At 45.3% G+C, this 19,492-nt stretch overlaps 1 protein-coding gene across 1 annotated transcript in view; it reads right to left on the bottom strand.

Annotated features, from left to right (window-relative positions):
* LOC142257548 (potassium channel subfamily K member 1-like) overlaps positions 1–17,205 on the bottom strand; it is a 42,682-nt gene extending 25,477 nt beyond the window's left edge. Inside the window, exon 1 of the mRNA XM_075329697.1 lies at positions 16,845–17,205. Within this exon, the coding sequence (XP_075185812.1) occupies positions 16,845–17,205 (361 nt within the window). The remainder of the gene's footprint in view (positions 1–16,844) is intronic.
* Positions 17,206–19,492: the final 2,287 nt, after the last annotated feature.

Genomic DNA, 19,492 nt, shown 5'->3' with positions numbered 1-19,492 from the left:
ACAAAGGACCTAGGAATGGTCCTGAACGATTTGTAGCGATCAGCAACTTCACAGCAGGGGCCAGGTCGCTGATGTGTTTCACACACTGCAACATCGCAAACGACATCGCTATTGCGTCATAAAACCGGTGACGTTACAGCGATGTCGTTTGAGATGTTGCAGTGTGTAAACCCAGCTTAAGAATGGCCAAGTCACAGTCCAGACTTGAACCCAATCGAGAATCTGTGGAAAGAGCTGAAAACTGCTGTTCACAAACGCCTCCATCCAACCTCACTCAGCTACAGCTGTTTGCAAAGGAAGAATGGACAAGAATTTCAATCTCTCCATGTGCAAAACTGATAGAGACATACCCCAAGCGACTGCAGCTGTAATCGCAGCAAAAGGTGGTGCTACAAAGTATTAACTTAAGGGGACGAATAATAGTGCACGCCCAAATTTTCAGTTATTTTTTAAAAAAAAAATTAAAATAAGCAATAAATTTCATTCAACTTCACAATGGTGTCCCACTTGTTGTTGATTCTTCATAAAAGATAACATTTTTATCTTTATGTTTGAAGCCTGAAATGTGGGAAAAGGTTGAAAAATTCAAGCGAGCCGAATACTTTCGCAAGGCACTGTATCTCAAATTTAACTTTTTGTGTGTAAAAATACACTTTAGTATGAAGCATATATGTGCCGCCCCCGTGTCAGCAGCGGGGCTGCTTGGATCCAGATCTGCGGTCGCTCGAGGGGCACTCGGACCCGGGGGTCGTGTGGCCACTCAAATGAAGGGGGGTATTTACAGGGGGTTATATTTAGAGTTCATGACGCCACCCGTGGTGTATGGTAATGCGGAGTACCACCTGTGCCGTTGGGAGTACCCGGGGGCGATGGAGTGAGGCAGCCGGATGTTAGAACCTTCCACGGGTAGAGGGGGGATGCCCCGGGACTCTGTGATGGGAGTGCCGTAGTGAGCGAAGAGGGACACTTTCATACTCACACAGTCCATAAAGCGGACACTGACAACTGGATAAACCAAAGTTCTGGACACCGCTGCCGCTGAGGAAAGCTAGTTTGGGTCCCTTCCCCGATGGTGTTGCCGGGTGATCTGTGACCTTCCTCTTGGCACTTAGTTCACTACTCCCGGTAGCATGAAACTAGTCGGGTCCCGCTCCCCAGTGTGGCTATCTGAGGGAGCTTGCTCTCAGGGTTCACGCTTCGGATTTCTTGGACCGTTTTAGTGGAAAGTCCTATCCCCCTCATTACGCTAGTACCCAGATTTTGGAGCGGGTGGAGAGCGGATCTTGAAGGCTCCGTTCTCGTCGGGTCAATTCTCAGGTTGCCTGAAGCTACTCCCTGACCTAGGGTCCACGTACCCAGTCATGCCCTGGTCCCAGCCCGGTGATGGTACAAGGCTGCCGGCTGTCCTCCACGACAATGCTGTGCCCCTTGTCACGATCCCCTGCGATCGGGGGTCCAGCTCCTACTAGGCCCAGACCTCCGTCTGCCACCTAGTACTTCCAAGGAGCCCGGCTCCTGACCTCCTCCCCTCTCTCCTTTCCTCTCCAACTTCAACTAACTGACACTCCTGACCTCCCCAACCAACCCCCCAAGTGGGCGACCCTATTCCACTCATGCCGTCCACTGGTGTGTCTGGTGCAGAGTGTACCTAGGATTTTAACTGGCTGATGTAGGCAACACCATGTAGTTGGGGACCCATAACCAAGGAGGAGGTGGATATTGCACAGAAGGGCAGATTGCACAATACCCTGTGACGACCTGATAGTCCAGGGGCGTCGCATATAGGCACTCCTTGTTGTCAGAGTATAAGATTCAAAGAGTGACTCTCCCTGAAGGATCCGTCCTGTATGAGAAAGACAGAGAAAGACAGAGAAAGACAGAGAAAGACAGAGAAAGACAGAGAAAGACAGAGAAAGAGAGAGAGAAAGAGAAAAAGAGAGAGCGTGTGTGTTGGAGGATCCTAGAATGTATGGACTTTTAGTGGGGTGTATAATAGATCTCAAGACATCTCTATGTATGTGTTTCATATTGCATACAAATGTGTATGTGCTCTCAGTGTATACAGTCAGGGCCAGAAATATTTGGACAGTGACACAAGTTTTGTTATTTTAGCTGTTTACAAAAACATGTTCAGAAATACAATTATATATATAATATGGGCTGAAAGTGCACACTCCCAGCTGCAATATGAGAGTTTTCACATCCAAATCGGAGAAAGGGTTTAGGAATCATAGCTCTGTAATGCATAGCCTCCTCTTTTTCAAGGGACCAAAAGTAATTGGACAAGGGACTCTAAGGGCTGCAATTAACTCTGAAAAAGTCTCCCTCGTTAACCTGTAATCAATGAAGTCGTTAAAAGGTCTGGGGTTGATTACAGGTGTGTGGTTTTGCATTTGGAAGCTGTTGCTGTGACCAGACAACATGCGGTCTAAGGAACTCTCAATTGAGGTGAAGCAGAACATCCTGAGGCTGAAAAAAAAGAAAAAATCCATCAGAGAGATAGCAGACATGCTTGGAGTAGCAAAATCAACAGTCGGGTACATTCTGAGAAAAAAGGAATTGACTGGTGAGCTTGGGAACTCAAAAAGGCCTGGGCGTCCACGGATGACAACAGTGGTGGATGATCGCCGCATACTTTCTTTGGTGAAGAAGAACCCGTTCACAACATCAACTGAAGTCCAGAACACTCTCAGTGAAGTAGGTGTATCTGTCTCTAAGTCAACAGTAAAGAGAAGACTCCATGAAAGTAAATACAAAGGGTTCACATCTAGATGCAAACCATTCATCAATTCCAAAAATAGACAGGCCAGAGTTAAATTTGCTGAAAAACACCTCATGAAGCCAGCTCAGTTCTGGAAAAGTATTCTATGGACAGATGAGACCAAGATCAACCTGTACGAGAATGATGGGAAGAAAAAAGTTTGGAGAAGAAAGGGAACGGCACATGATCCAAGGCACATCACATCCTCTGTAAAACATGGTGGAGGCAACGTGATGGCATGGGCATGCATGGCTTTCAATGGCACTGGGTCACTTGTGTTTATTGATGACATAAGAGCAGACAAGAGTAGCCGGATGAATTCTGAAGTGTACCGGGATATACTTTCAGCCCAGATTCAGCCAAATGCCGCAAAGTTGATCGGACAGCGCTTCATAGTACAGATGGACAATGACCCCAAGCATACAGCCAAAGCTACCCAGGAGTTCATGAGTGCAAAAAAGTGGAACATTCTGCAATGGCCAAGTCAATCACCAGATCTTAACCCAATTGAGCATGCATTTCACTTGCTCAAATCCAGACTTAAGACGGAAAGACCCACAAACAAGCAAGACCTGAAGGCTGCGGCTGTAAAGGCCTGGCAAAGCATTAAGAAGGAGGAAACCCAGCGTTTGGTGATGTCCATGGGTTCCAGACTTAAGGCAGTGATTGCCTCCAAAGGATTCGCAACAAAATATTGAAAATAAAAATATTTTGTTTGGGTTTGGTTTATTTGTCCAATTACTTTTGACCTCCTAAAATGGGGAGTGTTTGTAAAGAAATGTGTACAATTCCTACAATTTCTATCAGATATTTTTGTTCAAACCTTCAAATTAAACGTCACAATCTGCACTTGAATTCTGTTATAGAGGTTTCATTTCAAATCCAATGTGGTGACATGCAGAGCCCAACTCGCGAAAATTGTGTCACTGTCCAAATATTTCTGGACCTAACTGTACATGCGTGTATTGCAGACCGGGAGCATGCACCGAAGGACATAATATTGTCGATCGCTCATTTACCAGACTGAACTTAGTATATGTAACCTAAATGGTTGAGTGTGATGGTGCAATATGTGAGCATTTACGGCCCCACTTTATACTTTTGCCCAAGGTCCCACTTTGTCTAAACTTATTCTTGCCCCTGGGGAAAGAATTGTATTCGGATCAATTTTTGTTCAATTTTTTCCCTGGATTGTGTGGCCAAAGGAAAAAAAAAAAAAAAAAGATAAAAAATGAAATTTGTCAATTAGATTGCAGTTGCCATTCAAGTCTAGGTCTGAGAAAAAGAACAAGTATTGGACTGCACACGGCTGACATTTCAGTGTGGTCCTATTTTAACAGATTCAAGGAATGGAGACTTTTTTTGTTCTCCACATCCAAGAAAAAAAAAACAAACAGATCTCAGTCTGATCAGAGGCTGATTAGCATAATCAGACAGTTGTTCTCAGATGGAGAACATATGGTCGTGTGACCCTAACCTGAACACACACTCCATGCCAGACATGCTCCATTTGCTTTTAGCACCAGATGCAAAATTAAAAAGTCAAAAGTTTTACCTATTCTAATTAGTCAGACATCCAGGTTTTTTGCATATGAGAAAAACAGATAATCTGATTTTTGGTCTATGTGCCCTTTTTTTTTTATTTAGAAATAGGAATCATGAATGTCTGAAAATGAACTTAAATCCTCCCTACAGCCACTCACTTCCAGTCCCAGTCATTGGGGTGGTGTAGGGACTGATAACAGTCACCACTCACTGCACAGAGTGTGCCATTATTACTCCCCAGCTGTGCTGTGTGGGAAGAGCTGGCTGTTAAAAGCACTGGGTTGTGTGATTCCAGCTTTGCTTATGGATGACTGTAACCACTCCCTGCTCTGCCCCCATGACTGAAAGCAAGCAGCTGCAGAGAGGACATACTTTATTTTCTCCCTGTAGCTGCATTTCCAGTTACACAGGCAGGATTTAAAACACTATATCAGCAGGTAAATGGAAGTGGCATGTTCCCTTTAAGAGACAGTGTTCATTAAAAGGGAGTGTGCCCCATCTGTTGTATCAACTGTATTCAACATATCTTTGACATAAAGTAGTAAACATTCTGGGGCAGATTTACTAATCCTGTACAATAGATTGTCAGCATAAGGTTCCCTTACAGTATGACCTGCAGCCGAAACCAAGCACCAATCAGCAGTGGTTAAATAACCTGCAGACTAGGTTCCCGAGAGGAGTATAAGGCCCTGTGCCGACACTGCATTTTTTGCTGCGTTTTTGGGGCAGAGTTGGTACAGTTTGTGTTCATAAACCTCATGCAGTTCTTCCCCAGCAAAGTCTATGAGATATCCAAAATGCTGTGAGCACATTGCTTCTTTTTTTCTTAACAGGTTTTGCTGCAGTTTTTCTGCAGCAAAAAGAAGCAGCATTTAATTTTTTCCCCTTGTGTTTTGATATTCATAATGTTTAGAAAATGCAGGGACAAAAAAGTACCAAAAAGCGGTAAAAACACAGTTTTTTGGGTGCGTTGTTCTGCCAGAGGCGCGCTGGAGAAACAAATCCACAGTGTGCGACATAGGCTTAGGGGAGTTTTTGATATTGCACCCATTAGAGCAGGAGATTTCTGTAAATCCCATCCACTTTCATTATCAAAAATACCCAGTCAGAAACTAAAATACTCATCACAGGAATGTAGCGTTAAGGGTGCTTTACACGCTGTGACATCGCTAACGATATATCATCGGGGTCACGGTGTTTGTGACGCACTTCCGGCGTCGTTCGCGATATCGCAGCTTGTGACAGCTAGGAGCGACGATAAACGATTGCAGAAACGTCAAAAATCGTTGACACATCTCTCCTTTTCATAATATCGTTGGTGGTGCATGACGCTGGTTGTTCGTCGTTCCTGCGGCATCACACATCGCTACGTGTGACACCACAGGAACGACGAACATCTCCTTACCTGCGTCCACCAGTAATGAGGAAGGAAGGAGGTAGGCGGGATATTCTGCCCGCTCATCTCTGCCCCTCCGCTTCCATTGGACGGCTGCTGTGTGACGTCGCTGTGACGACGCATGAACCGCCCCCTTAGAAAGGAGGCGGATCGCCGGCCAAAGCGACGTCGCAGGGAAGGCAAGTCCGTGTGACGGGTGTAAGCGATATTGTTCTCCACGGGCATCGATTTGCCCGTGACGCACAACCGACGGGGGCGGGTACGATCGCTAGCGATATCGCAGCATGTAAAGCCCCCTTTAGACACGAGTCCTGTCCACAGTCATACATTTTTGTGCAAATAGATTGTCATTGTTCTCGACAGCATATGTTCTGTATATAAAAGATGATGTGCTGTCAAGAAGGATAATTTTTAGACTTGCTTAAAAATAATTTCATCCAATAAAAAGCCTTTTTCTTGTTTGTTGGGTCCGTTTACCCTGCAAAATTATCAAGAAACGAGCTTCCTAGAAATACTTGTTTACAATAAGGGATCTTCAGACGCTTGGATTTTGGACTGATCTTGGACACCACTTATTAATTGGCTTAGATTTCCCATGTGTTAAGCAAAAAATTGAAGCAGTGCTTTAATAAATTTTACATTTTTTTCAGACACACCAAAGCCATGTTCTCAAGTAGCTTATAAGCTGTCTTTTCCCTGCTATGCAATATATATATATATTATATTTATTTATATTACATACATATATTATTTATATATGGTAAAGCATTGCAATGGCCATTATAATATTCTAAATACCTCCGGTTATAATTTTTTAGGTAGAATTTATTTTGGTTTTTCACGGTGTGCGACTGGTCCCCCTTTTTTGTCTTGTATTTATACACATACCCAGATACGCACCTGTCCAGAATTGTTAAAGTGCTGCCAGTCCGGTTTGCAGTCAGGTTAGTACCAGCGTGGGAAACCAGCAAGGGAACCCCTGTTTCATTCTGCTTTTGTATATGTGTATATATATATATATATATATAATTATATACACACACACATACATATATACATACATATACACACACAGTTAGGTCCAGAAATATTTGGACAGTGACACAATTTTCGCGAGTTGGGCTCTACATGCCACCACATTGGATTTGAAATGAAACCTCTACAACAGAATTCAAGTGCAGATTGTAACGTTTAATTTGAAGGTTTGAACAAAAATATCTGATAGAAATTGTAGGAATTGTACACATTTCTTTACAAACACTCCACATTTTAGGAGGTCAAAAGTAATTGGACAAATAAACCAAACCCAAACAAAATATTTTTTATTTTCAATATTTTGTTGCGAATCCTTTGGAGGCAATCACTGCCTTAAGTCTGGAACCCATGGACATCACCAAACGCTGGGTTTCCTCCTTCTTAATGCTTTGCCAGGCCTTTACAGCCGCAGCCTTCAGGTCTTGCTTGTTTGTGGGTCTTTCAGTCTTAAGTCTGGATTTGAGCAAGTGAAATGCATGCTCAATTGGGTTAAGATCTGGTGATTGACTTGGCCATTGCAGAATGTTCCACTTTTTTGCACTCATGAACTCCTGGGTAGCTTTGGCTGTATGCTTGGGGTCATTGTCCATCTGTACTATGAAGTGCCGTCCGATCAACTTTGCGGCATTTGGCTGAATCTGGGCTGAAAGTATATCCCGGTACACTTCAGAATTCATCCGGCTACTCTTGTCTGCTGTTATGTCATCAATAAACACAAGTGACCCAGTGCCATTGAAAGCCATGCATGCCCATGCCATTACGTTGCCTCCACCATGTTTTACAGAGGATGTGGTGTGCCTTGGATCATGTGCCGTTCCCTTTCTTCTCCAAACTTTTTTCTTCCCATCATTCTGGTACAGGTTGATCTTTGTCTCATCTGTCCATAGAATACTTTTCCAGAACTGAGCTGGCTTCATGAGGTGTTTTTCAGCAAATTTAACTCTGGCCTGTCTATTTTTGGAATTGATGAATGGTTTGCATCTAGATGTGAACCCTTTGTATTTACTTTCATGGAGTCTTCTCTTTACTGTTGACTTAGAGACAGATACACCTACTTCACTGAGAGTGTTCTGGACTTCAGTTGATGTTGTGAACGGGTTCTTCTTCACCAAAGAAAGTATGCGGCGATCATCCACCACTGTTGTCATCCGTGGACGCCCAGGCCTTTTTGAGTTCCCAAGCTCACCAGTCAATTCCTTTTTTCTCAGAATGTACCCGACTGTTGATTTTGCTACTCCAAGCATGTCTGCTATCTCTCTGATGGATGTTTTCTTTTTTTTCAGCCTCAGGATGTTCTGCTTCACCTCAATTGAGAGTTCCTTAGACCGTATGTTGTCTGGTCACAGCAACAGCTTCCAAATGCAAAACCACACACCTGTAATCAACCCCAGACCTTTTAACTACTTCATTGATTACAGGTTAACGAGGGAGACGCCTTCAGAGTTAATTGCAGCCCTTAGAGTCCCTTGTCCAATTATTTTTGGTCCCTTGAAAAAGAGGAGGCTATGCATTACAGAGCTATGATTCCTAAACCCTTTCTCCGATTTGGATGTGAAAACTCTCATATTGCAGCTGGGAGTGTGCACTTTCAGCCCATATTATATATATAATTGTATTTCTGAACATGTTTTTGTAAACAGCTAAAATAACAAAACTTGTGTCACTGTCCAAATATCTCTGGACCTAACTATATATAATATATATATATATATATATATATATATATATATATATATATATATATATACATACACATATACACATTTTTATTTGAGGAGCCTGTGTAACTTTTTTTTCTTCAATTTTTGATGGATGGATGAAATGGACGTCCCACAGATATCAAAAATGGACATACAGGACATCAAATGAAAGAAAAGTTTCTGTACTATTATATGATTGTCTGAGCCCAGCCTTAGTCATATCTGCTTTTCTAGAGACTTTACAAAAATGTCTAAAAGCACTACTGGGGTCATCCACCCTAACACTGAGCAGTGAGTGTAATCTTGTCATATACTGTAACCCTATCTGGTGCCCTCCATTTACCTCTTGCTGCCTTCTCCACTGAGACGGCCATTCCAGTCCTCGTACAAGATTCAGACTTCCAATTTCAGCTACCATCTTAGAAGTAGGAGGACTGGGATGCCAGTGTCAGTCGAGAAGACAGCTTCAGGATCACACTTTATCATCTCCGGTCTTCTTTTGCCACACGCCGCTCACTGCACGTGGCCTTGATGACCTACAGACTATACGTCTTCTCTTGTATTATCTCTGGGTCTTCACTAACTTTCTAGAAGGAACCGTCTCTCTCCCTATTAGCTAACTCCTCCCATTCTGGGCTAGGCCTAACATTTAACTGCTTCTTGCTCTATAGCCCAACAACCACAAATAATACTGCTATACAACATGTAACAATATTTCCAAAGATACAGGACATAATTCACTTGAATATACAATGATATGATTGTTGTCCTCAAGGAAAGGAATGCAACAGCATCCAGTCCACCTCCGTACATTTGCACATTCTACAGTGCTGGCCAAAAGTATTAGCACCCCTGCAATTCTGTCGGATAATGCTCTGTTTCTTCCTGAAAATGATTGTGATCACACATTTTTTGGTATTATCATCTTCATTTATTTTGCTTGCAATGAAAAAACACAAAAGAATGAATAAAAAAATCAAATCATTGATCATTTCACATAAAACTCCAAAAATGGCCCGGACAAAAGTATTGGCACCCTCAGCCTAATACTTGGCTGCACAACCTTTAGCCAAAATAACTGCGAACAACCGCTTCCGGTAACCATAAATGAGTTTCTTACAATGCTCTGCTGGAATTTTAGACCATTCTTCTTTGGAAAACTGCTCCAGAACCCTGAGATTTGAAGGGGCCTTCTCCAAACTGCCATTTTGAGATCTCTCTACAGGTGTTCTATGGGGTTCAGGTCTGGACTCATTGCTGGCCACTTTAGTAGTCTCCAGTGCTTTCTCTCAAACCATTTTCTAGTGCTTTTTGAAGTGTGTTTTGGGTCATTGTCCTGCTGGAAGACGCATGACCTCTGAGGGAGACCCAGCTTTCTCATACTGGGCCCTACATTATGCTGCAAAATTTGTTGGTAGTCTTCAGACTTCATAATGCCATGCACACGGTCAAGCAGTCCAGTGCCAGAGGCAGCCAAGCAACCCCAAAACATCAGGGAACCTCTGCTATGTTTGACTGTAGGGACCGTGTTCTTTTCTTTGAATGCCTCATTTTTTACCTGTAAACTCTATGTTGATGCCTTTTCCCAAAAAGCTCTACTTTTGTCTCATCTGACCAGAGAACATTCTTCCAAAACGTTTTAGGCTTTCTCAGGTAAGTTTTGGCAAACTCCAGCCTGACTTTTTTGGGAAAAGGCATCAACATAGAGTTTAAAGGAAAAAAAGAGGCATTTAAAGAAAAGAACACGGTCCCTAAAGTCAAACATGGCGGAGGTTCCCTGATGTTTTGGGGTTGCTTTGCTGCCTCTGGCACTGGACTGCTTGACCGTGTGCATGGCATTATGAAGTCAGAAGACTACCAACAAATTTTGCAGCATAATGTAGGGCCCAGTGTGAGAAAGCTGGGTCTCCCTCAGAGGTCATGGGTCTTCCAGCAGGACAATGAACCAAAAATAAATAATACAAAAAGCACTAGAAAATGGTTTGATAGAAAGCACTGGAGACTACTAAAGTGGCCAGCAATGAGTCCAGACCTGAATCCCATAGAACACCTGTGGAGAGATCTCAGAATGGCAGTTTGGAGAAGGCACCCTTCAAATCTCAGGGACCTGGAGCAGTTTGCCAAAGAATGGTCTAAAATTCCAGCAGAGCATTGTGAGAAACTAATTTATGGTTACCGGAAGCGGTTGTTCGCAGTTATTTTGGCTAAAAGTTGTGCAGCCAAGTATTAGGCTGAGGGTGCCAATACTTTTGTCCGGCCCATTTTTGGAGTTTTATTTGAAATGATCAATGATTTGATTTTTGGTTCATTCTTTTTTGTGGTTTTTCATTGCAAGCAAAACAAATGAAGATAATAATACCAAAAAAATGTGTGATTGCAATCATTTTCAGGAAGAAACAGTATTATCTGACAGAATTGCAGGGGTGCCAATACTTTTGGCCAGCACTGTAGAGATCCCCAACAGCCTTAATAGGAAAGAGCTGGTAGGCACTGAACAACACTCCTAGAGTGTATCAGTAGTCTGTCTCCTTGACAACAAGCTGTAAACAAATGCAAAATAAGAAATATCAGGAAAATGATGGCAAATTAATATACTAAGTAATTTAGAAAGTTGCAGATTTTAAGATACTGAACTCCTTATCCTACTCAGGAACATGTCAAAAAGCCTTTAAAGGGAATCTGTCAGCAGGTTTTTGCTACCTAATCTGACTGCAGCATAAAAGTAGGGGCAGAGATCATGATTCCAGCGATGTGTCACTTACTGGGCTGCTTAGTGTAGTTTTGATAAAATCACTAATTAATCAGCAGTAATTATCATTACAGTGAAGCGACCGGTGGTAGGGCCGCGGGTGTGTGTGTATGCTCTATTCCAACAAAATCCCCATACTCAGATTTTACCGGTAGTAACATTTCTTTACTATGAAACATATTTATAACACAGTCAACCGAACTATCTGCGCACATGTGTATGGTGGAGTCCCCGGATCTTCACTCCTTCCGGGTACGCAGCAAGAGAAAAAAAAAAGAAAAGAGAAAAACACAAAGAAATGGCGGCAACTTTCCCTAACTTTCCCTACAATCACGTACCAGTCTATCCCAAAAGAAGATGCCGCTCCCACGTCGCAGGCCTGGAGTCTCACGATGATGGGTCCCGGTGCAGCGCTGAAGGGATGCAGCTCCTCGGTCTTCTCCTTTGATCTTCTCCCGCTGGTAACGGATTCTAGTCAGTCTCTTAGTCCCGGGGCACCGAGCAGAAGAAGGGAGGTCACGGTTGCACGGATGGCTCCCTTGTGTCGGTAACGGCCCCTGCACTTGCACTCAGGGTGCGATGCTCTGCAGTCAAGTTGTCACAGCCCCTGGATATGCACTCCAGGCGCGATGCTCTGCAGTCCGGTTAGATCCTCGGTGAAAACAAAGTCCTGCAAACCGGGGATGGCAGAAACCACTTTCACAGGGTGATTCTTCCAAGAATCCGGTTGCAAAAGAGCCCTCTGTTCAGGGAGACCACACCTAGCTCGGTGCTGGCTGAGCTCTGGGTCTGTACAGTCCTCCCGCTCTTTTTCTTCCTGGTTAGAACACACAAGCTGTAGGGGATTTCCCACCTCTGTGTCTGTGATTGCACAGTCTGACACTGCCCCCTTGTGGGCAAGTGCTGAAGCAATGTTCAAATCCATTTCTACATTGATGATGCAGTCTGAATGGTTGATCCCATTACAACAGGACTACTTGGTATGCTGCCAGGTAGTCCAGCATATTTATGAGTTGTGTATATGTGACGCCCCTGGACTATCAGGTCATCACAGAGTATTGCACAATTTTCCTTTCCGTGCAGTACCCATCTCCTCCTTGGTTCCAGGTGCCACCCAGTGATGTTGCTAAGACCAGCATGCAAATAACACACACACACACATACACACACACACACCAGGGGGCAGGTCCAGTGAGGAAAGGGCCACCCACCAAAGGGTTAAGCAGACTGGCTGGGAGGTGACTAGTCAGTCGTCGGCTGGGAAGCAAGGAGAGTGGTGGCTCTCTAGTAGCTCTCGGGGGGAGAGCAGGCTGGGGAGTTGGAGCTCCCAGAACAACGTGAGAGAGCAGCCCTCAGAGTGAGGGACTGAAGGGTAGAGGCTCCCGGAGGGTCGAAAGAGACTGGAACACACCAGGCAACATCACAGGGAACGGTCACCTGGACGTGCTCCCCCTCAGCGGCAGCGGTACTGCAGGACGTTTGGTTTAATCACAGTCTGTGTGCTTACTGACCTACCAAATCAGCACAGCCTCATCCAGCACCACGACTACAACTGTGAGTTTCTCTGCTCCCTGTCTCCCAGGCCTACAGCCCACGGCTCCCCCCTATCATCACAGAGCCCCGGGGCATTCCCCCTACCCCACGGAGGGGTTAAACACCTGGCTGCCATGCCATCGCCGCCGGGCGCTCCCAACAGCAGTGGTGGTCCTCCACCTTACCACACACCGTGGGTGGTGTCACGAACTGTCTATACCATCCCCTGTACATAATTCCCCTTTATTTGAGTGGCCGCACAACCCCCGGGTCCGGAGACCCTCAAGCCACCGCGGATCCGGATCAGAGCAGCCCAGCTGCTGACGTGGGGGCGGCACATATAACTGCTAGATCTGCAACAGAGAAAGCATTGATTTTATCAAAATGACAGCAATCAGTTCAGTAAGTGACATATCGCTGGAATCAGGGTCTCTGTCTCTACAGATAGGGGGGAGCAAAAACTTGGTGACAGAGTCCCTTTTAATAAATGTGGCACATGGTCTCTGCTCACAAATTCTGGCTCAATTTCTTGCCGATAGCAATCAGTCACACAGCATGCTCATGAGATCCATGCTTGGACCCGAATGTCTGAAAATAGTAAAGGCCAAGTTCCCACATTGTGAAATTGCTACAAATATTGGCTGCTTTTTTTTTTTTTTTGCAGAAAAGCTGGGGAAATATATTAAAAAGGAAAAGCAGCAAAAATACAATAACCAGAAAAGATTGTTATTGCGTATTATGGTGCCAACACATGGTAGCACTTACGTGTGCATCCGATCCTACAAAAAAAAAAACAAACAAAAAAAAAACCACACACCGGATGACGTATGTCCGTTCCGTTATTATGGAACATGTCCTATTCTGTTCCGTAATAACGGACTGTGACTCAATACAAGTCAATAGACCTGCAAAATCCCCGGAAGTCGCACGGAAGCACTTCCGTGTGACCTCCATCGGGTACCCGTGCAGTCTGTGTCTCGCTCCTGCACCAGCCCCGCAACTGCCCGCACTGCAGCATGTCCGCATATGCCCGCACTGCGGTGCGAGCAGCCGCGGGGATGATGAGCGTTGCCGTCAGGAGGTTAGTAAGTTCATTACCTGCAGTGATGAATTCCTGCCCTCCTGACGTTAGCGCTTGTCAATGACCGCCGCGTTCTTACATCACCTCTTGCGGGCGGTCCGAGACTGTGACTAGCGGTGACATCATGGGCCGCTCGTAAGAGGTGATCTGACAACGCGGTGGGCATAGAAGTCAGTGACCAGCGCTGATGTCAGGAGTGCAGCAGTTTCCATCACCGCAGGTAATGTACCTCGCTAACCTGATGAAGTCAGCACTGGTCATGCACTGCAGTGACCTGGGCTGACCTCATGACGTTAGCACAGGTCACTGCATTGCTCTCCCACCCAATGGGGAACATTCTGTTCTTCATTGACTGGGACAGTGAGTAGGATCATCATGGGACCCCCTTATTGGATTACGCCGGACCCGGGTTTGTTTTTTCTTTTTAATAAATTGGTGAAAGAGGAAATTTGACATCAGTAACTTCAGGGCTTGATGCCAAGTGACATTACACATCTGGTATCAACCCCAAATATTACCCAGTTTGCCACCTCACCATGACATCAGCATGAGCTGGGGAAAAGCACCGGGATTGGCACATTTAATGGATGCACCACTTCTGGGGCGGCTGCGGCCTGCTATTCTTAGGCTGGGGAGGGTCCAAGAACCGCAGACCGCCCTAGTCTGAGAATACCAGACCACAGCTGTCCGCTTTACCTTGGCTGGTGATCCAATTTGGGGTAGCCCCACATTTTGTGTTTTAAATTATTTGCCCTCTGTTATGGATTACCAGCCAAGGTGAAGCTGCCAGCTGTGGTCTGCAGGCTGCAGCTGTCTGCTTTACCCGAGCTGGCTACAAAAAATAGGGGGACCCCACTTCGCTTTTTTAAATTATTTATTTTTTTGGCTGAATACATGGTTAAGCACCCTTTAGTGCCACATGAAAGGCACTAAAGGGTGCAAGATTACAAAATTCTGGGGAGTGGGACATTATATAGGTCTTTCTCATCTATTATCTACTATCTATCCCTCCATTCATTCATCCATCTCTCTATCTAGCTGCTTCCGTGTTTTGCGGTCCACAAAAAAAAAAAGCAGAAGGCACATGGATGACACACAGATGACATGGCCCATGAACGGAACGGATGGCACACCTATACATCTGTGAGAAAAACGGACCGTGTTTTGCGTACCGCAAAAACGGAACGGTCATGTGAATGAGCCCTTATAATATGTGCATGCAACAATCTAAAAAAAGTGCCCCATTAAGTGAACACTATGCACCGCAATGTCAAAAAGACATCGCAGTGCACATGTTCTGTTTTAGCTTACAGACACCCTGAAGCAACTAAAAGAAGGGACATGCTCATTACTGATGAGTCTTCTGCTGTGAAGGCTCACGCTCTCTATGGGCTCGGTTGCGCTTGCGTTTTGCAAGGACGAGTGCAATCTGATAAAACATGGGGCACTGTCCATCTGCAATGGAATTATCACGCCATGCTGGCCTGAGAAATGAATCGCAGCATCATGTTGTATTTTTCAGAGATTCTCGGTTCACTCGCACCCATACATGTCTATGGGTGCATATGAAATATCGCACTACACTCATGTCATCCAACCGCAGTATGATGTATGCAGAAACAGGCAGTGAAGATGGGAAGAAAGGGCTCCATCTTCTCCGCGGCTGTGATCCGATCACAAGTGGAAATGAGGCCTATGGCTACTTTCACACATCAGGTTTTTGCTGTCAGGCACAATCCGGCGAAAAAAACTGATGCGACGGATCCGTCGAATCATTTTTTTTTTCCATCTGTTTCTTCCGTTTTTCGACGGATCCATGGTGATAATGAGCATGCTCAGTTTAAAAAAAAAAAAACAAAAACGGTCACCGTCTGTTTTTTTGACGGTCACGAAAAACATTGCTTCCGGCGGCCACACAGACAAATTTTGTCGGATGAGGCGCACGCTGGATGAAACGCAAGGCCATATGACTCAAAAACTGAGGAAAAAAACGGATCTGGCGTCAGATCCGTTTTTTTTCAAAAATCGCCGGATTGCACATGGTGTAAAAAAATGTGTAAAAGAGGTTGTACATGGTGCGTCCTGTTCGGCGGCCGCACAGACAACTTTTGCCGGATTAAATGCAAAGCCATGCAGCACAATCTGGCGCTAATACAAAACTATGGGGAAAAAAATGGATCCGCTGTCGGATCCGTTTTATCCGCAATTCGTAGGATTGTGCCTGACGGCAAAAAACGGATGTGTGAAAGTAGCCTATACCTCAGAGTACAGGGCAAAGCTGCCAGTGGCTGTTTTTCTAAAGCGACTTCACCTGGGAATACTCGGCGGCCTCATCGGTATCTAAAAGGCACCATTTGCACATAGCCTTAGACCCCCTTGTGGTTAGGTCTCTGTGCTCACAGCTCGTGTGGTAGTGCCTGAAGCCCAGTCAGCAATGCTTAGCACAGAGGGGCTCAGCCTCTGCTCTGAGTCATGTGGAATTGCATGTGCAAATAGATATCTCCGTACATACAATGGAATATGCCCTGAACGAGACAAACTCCTGGAGAGGCATCATGGAGCTCTATGGCAGTCCCTTTAAAAGGTCCATATAAAACAGCGCCCAAGCAAATCACAAATGTTTGATATTTATCAGATCTGAGAAACATTTCAGTAACTTCTACAGAATGCCGATTTGAGTAAAAATAATATCCTAAGGGTATGTTCAGGCAACAAAACGTCCAAAATAATAAAACATTAATTTCTATGTAAAAACGACCTGTTGTTCATACGTTCAGTCGGTTTTTTTTAACCGCTTTAAGTATCCAAAAATACCAAGTGGTGAAAAGTTTACCTGACCACAGCGGTTTTCCATATGAAGCCACCCCATACTTTATAATAAAAGTCAATGGAAAGGCGAAAAAAATGAAAATTTTTGAGCAATTTGGAAACATTTTTACCTCAAAGCATTTTTTTCACTAATTGATAGACTTCAAAAAATGCCTTAACAAACAGTGGGGAAAAAAAAAATGAAAAACCCCAAATGTTGTAGTCTAGTTACCTACCTATAGTGGTAAGTGAAGTAGCAGTGAAGAACAAAGATGACACAAAATCCCACTTGACTCCAAATCCCGATGTATTACGTAGAACTGACACTCCGAAGCTCCGGACAAACAATACTTTCCGGAGAAAGTCGTCTAGAAGCTCCTCAGATATACATGGGTGAGACTTCAGAAAATCATTCCACATTTCCTCCACCTTATTCCTCAGCTGGTCCTCATAGGGTTGTTCCAGAGTGGAGAAAACAAAGGCTCCGATGACTAAGTACAAGACATAACTAAGCAAAAGCATGAGAAAGAAGAGCGGACGGTGGCTCACAATAATACTGCTTGGATGGAGCTGCTCAGAATGGACCTGGTTGATCATTTTCGGTCAAGGTTTAAAATCAAGGTGAGCTATTCAGGAAGAACCTGGTTTGAGGTGGAACTTGGGTCAGAGATTACTTCACATAGCAATTGACTAGCTCCAAACGCCAATAAGACCTGGCATGGATCATGATGAACTGTCTGCACCAATCATGGGTCTAAATACTTCTATTTGAAGTCATTGATATTTGTGCACAAGGACTGTTGCTAGTTGAATTCAAGACAGATCCTATGGGACTACAAGTTCTAGCATGATGTAAATGTTCTCAAAGTCGAAAATTTGGGTGATCTTACCATGATTCAGGCTTTTTATTATTGATGTTCTTCATACAACTGGTGAGACCTTCTGCATGAAAAAGGGATGAGGGGCGCTTTACACAAGGCCTCTTTCACATGTTCGCATAAAACACATACATGTTTCACGAGCCTTAGGCCTCCTTCACACATCTGTGTCTCCGGTACATGTGATGTCCGTTTTTACACGTAACGGAGACACGGACACACGTAGACCCATTAAATTCAATAGGTTTCTGTGAGAAATACATGGGGACTGGGCTGTTGTTTTCCAGCAGCATGGATCACATAGATCCATACAAATCAATGGGTCCGTGAAAAACAAGTACCGCACACAAAAGACATCCATGTGATATCCGTGTGCAGTCCTAAGACATGTACAAAAATTGATTGCATAAAAAAAAAATCACAGATTTTTAAGTGTTTAAAGATGTGCAAATATACATAAATAGATTGTACAGCTAACCAAAGTTAGTTATTGTACAGCTAACCAAAGATTGTACAGTTAACCAAATAAATAATGAAATTAAAAAAAAAAAATGCACATAGTCCCCCTTTTTGATAATTGGCAAAGGTAAAGCAGACAGCTGCAGACTGGTATTATTACGCTGGGAAGGTCCATGGATATTGGCCCCTTCCCAGCCTAAAAATAACAACCCGCAGCCGCCCCATAAGTGGCACCTCCATTAGATGCTCCAGTTCTGGTGTGGCGCCCTGGACTAGCCAGGTCGTCACAGGTAACACACACACACCCCCACCCCCACTAAAGAGCAACATTAGCCAACAAAACCCTTGTTGCCTCCCTCCAGGGTCTGATGTCCACACCAGGTGGGGCGGAGCCAAGCGGTTGGCCCTGCCCACCGAGGAGTTCACAGGCCTGAAGGCGGGAAAAAGACAGATTTGTCCAGGAGGTTGAAGTGTGAGGAGTGAAGTGGAAAATGTCTGGGTTTGTGGCCCAGGCACTGACAACAAGGTTTGCAGACGGTGGTGGCCGTCTGCAGGAGTGGTGGATTGACGGGGAACCGTAGGACCGGGGTCGGGCGGTGGCCCGCCGGTACCGACCGGGGAGCAAAGTGAAGCCAGCACACACAGGCAGGGCCATCGGACCCCGACTAGGCTTGGAGTCACCGGCAACAGTCAAATCCGAGTGTGACAGGAACCCCAGGGGTTTCATAACAATCAAAGACCCGTTAGAAGGCAACCGTCCGCACCGTGAGGGTATACAGCTACCGCCAAAGGCTAGAGACCCAAGGGCCAGCGCCTGCGGGCAAAACGGGCTCCTCTGGCATCCATACACCGGGGAGCGGACTACCGTTGGGGACCCATCGTAGTCAAGACAGTACATAAAGGTGCAGGGAAAGACAGCCGTCATCACCTGTCCAGGGAGAAACACTGCAGCCGGCTGTGGGACCTGTCCATCCAGCCGTTTGGTTTACCGAGGACTTTGTGCATCTCTTGCTGAGTGAGTACACCCGTGCCATCCGGCACCACGCCGCGCTGTCCCTGCAACCCTGCAACTCACCTACCCTGCCTCCCCGTCTCACCACCGGGACCACCAACCCCTACCCATGGAGGGGGAAAACAACATCCCAGCTTCTCCCTACCATCGCTCCCGGGATCCACGTCATCAGCAGCGGTGGTGCCCATCTTCACCATAACCCGTGGGTGGCGTCACAGACTAAATCCCCAAAACAAACCAACCACCTTTTCACTCACGGGCGAGGAGCGCCGCTCAAGTCCCCGGATCCGGCCCACCGCTCGAGCCACCGAGCAGCAGCAGCAGCAGCGCCGGACCCGAGCGTTAGCGAGCGCAGCGTCCCCTCTGCCCGCGACACTGGCACTGAACCTATTGCCCTGGTTTGGTAGTGTGTCGCCCACCTGTAGCGGTCGCCTCAGGGACGTCACTCCACCTTCGGGGACGCCACAGGGGCTCCACTTGATTACTGCTGGCAACAGGTATGTCAGGTTTATTATCATGGGAGTCGTGACGCCAC

This window comes from Anomaloglossus baeobatrachus, chromosome 12, assembly GCF_048569485.1.
Source record: "Anomaloglossus baeobatrachus isolate aAnoBae1 chromosome 12, aAnoBae1.hap1, whole genome shotgun sequence".
Taxonomy (NCBI): Eukaryota; Metazoa; Chordata; class Amphibia; order Anura; family Aromobatidae; genus Anomaloglossus; species Anomaloglossus baeobatrachus.
Note: the sequence above shows the minus strand (reverse complement) of the source record. Positions and strands in the feature narration are given on the sequence as shown.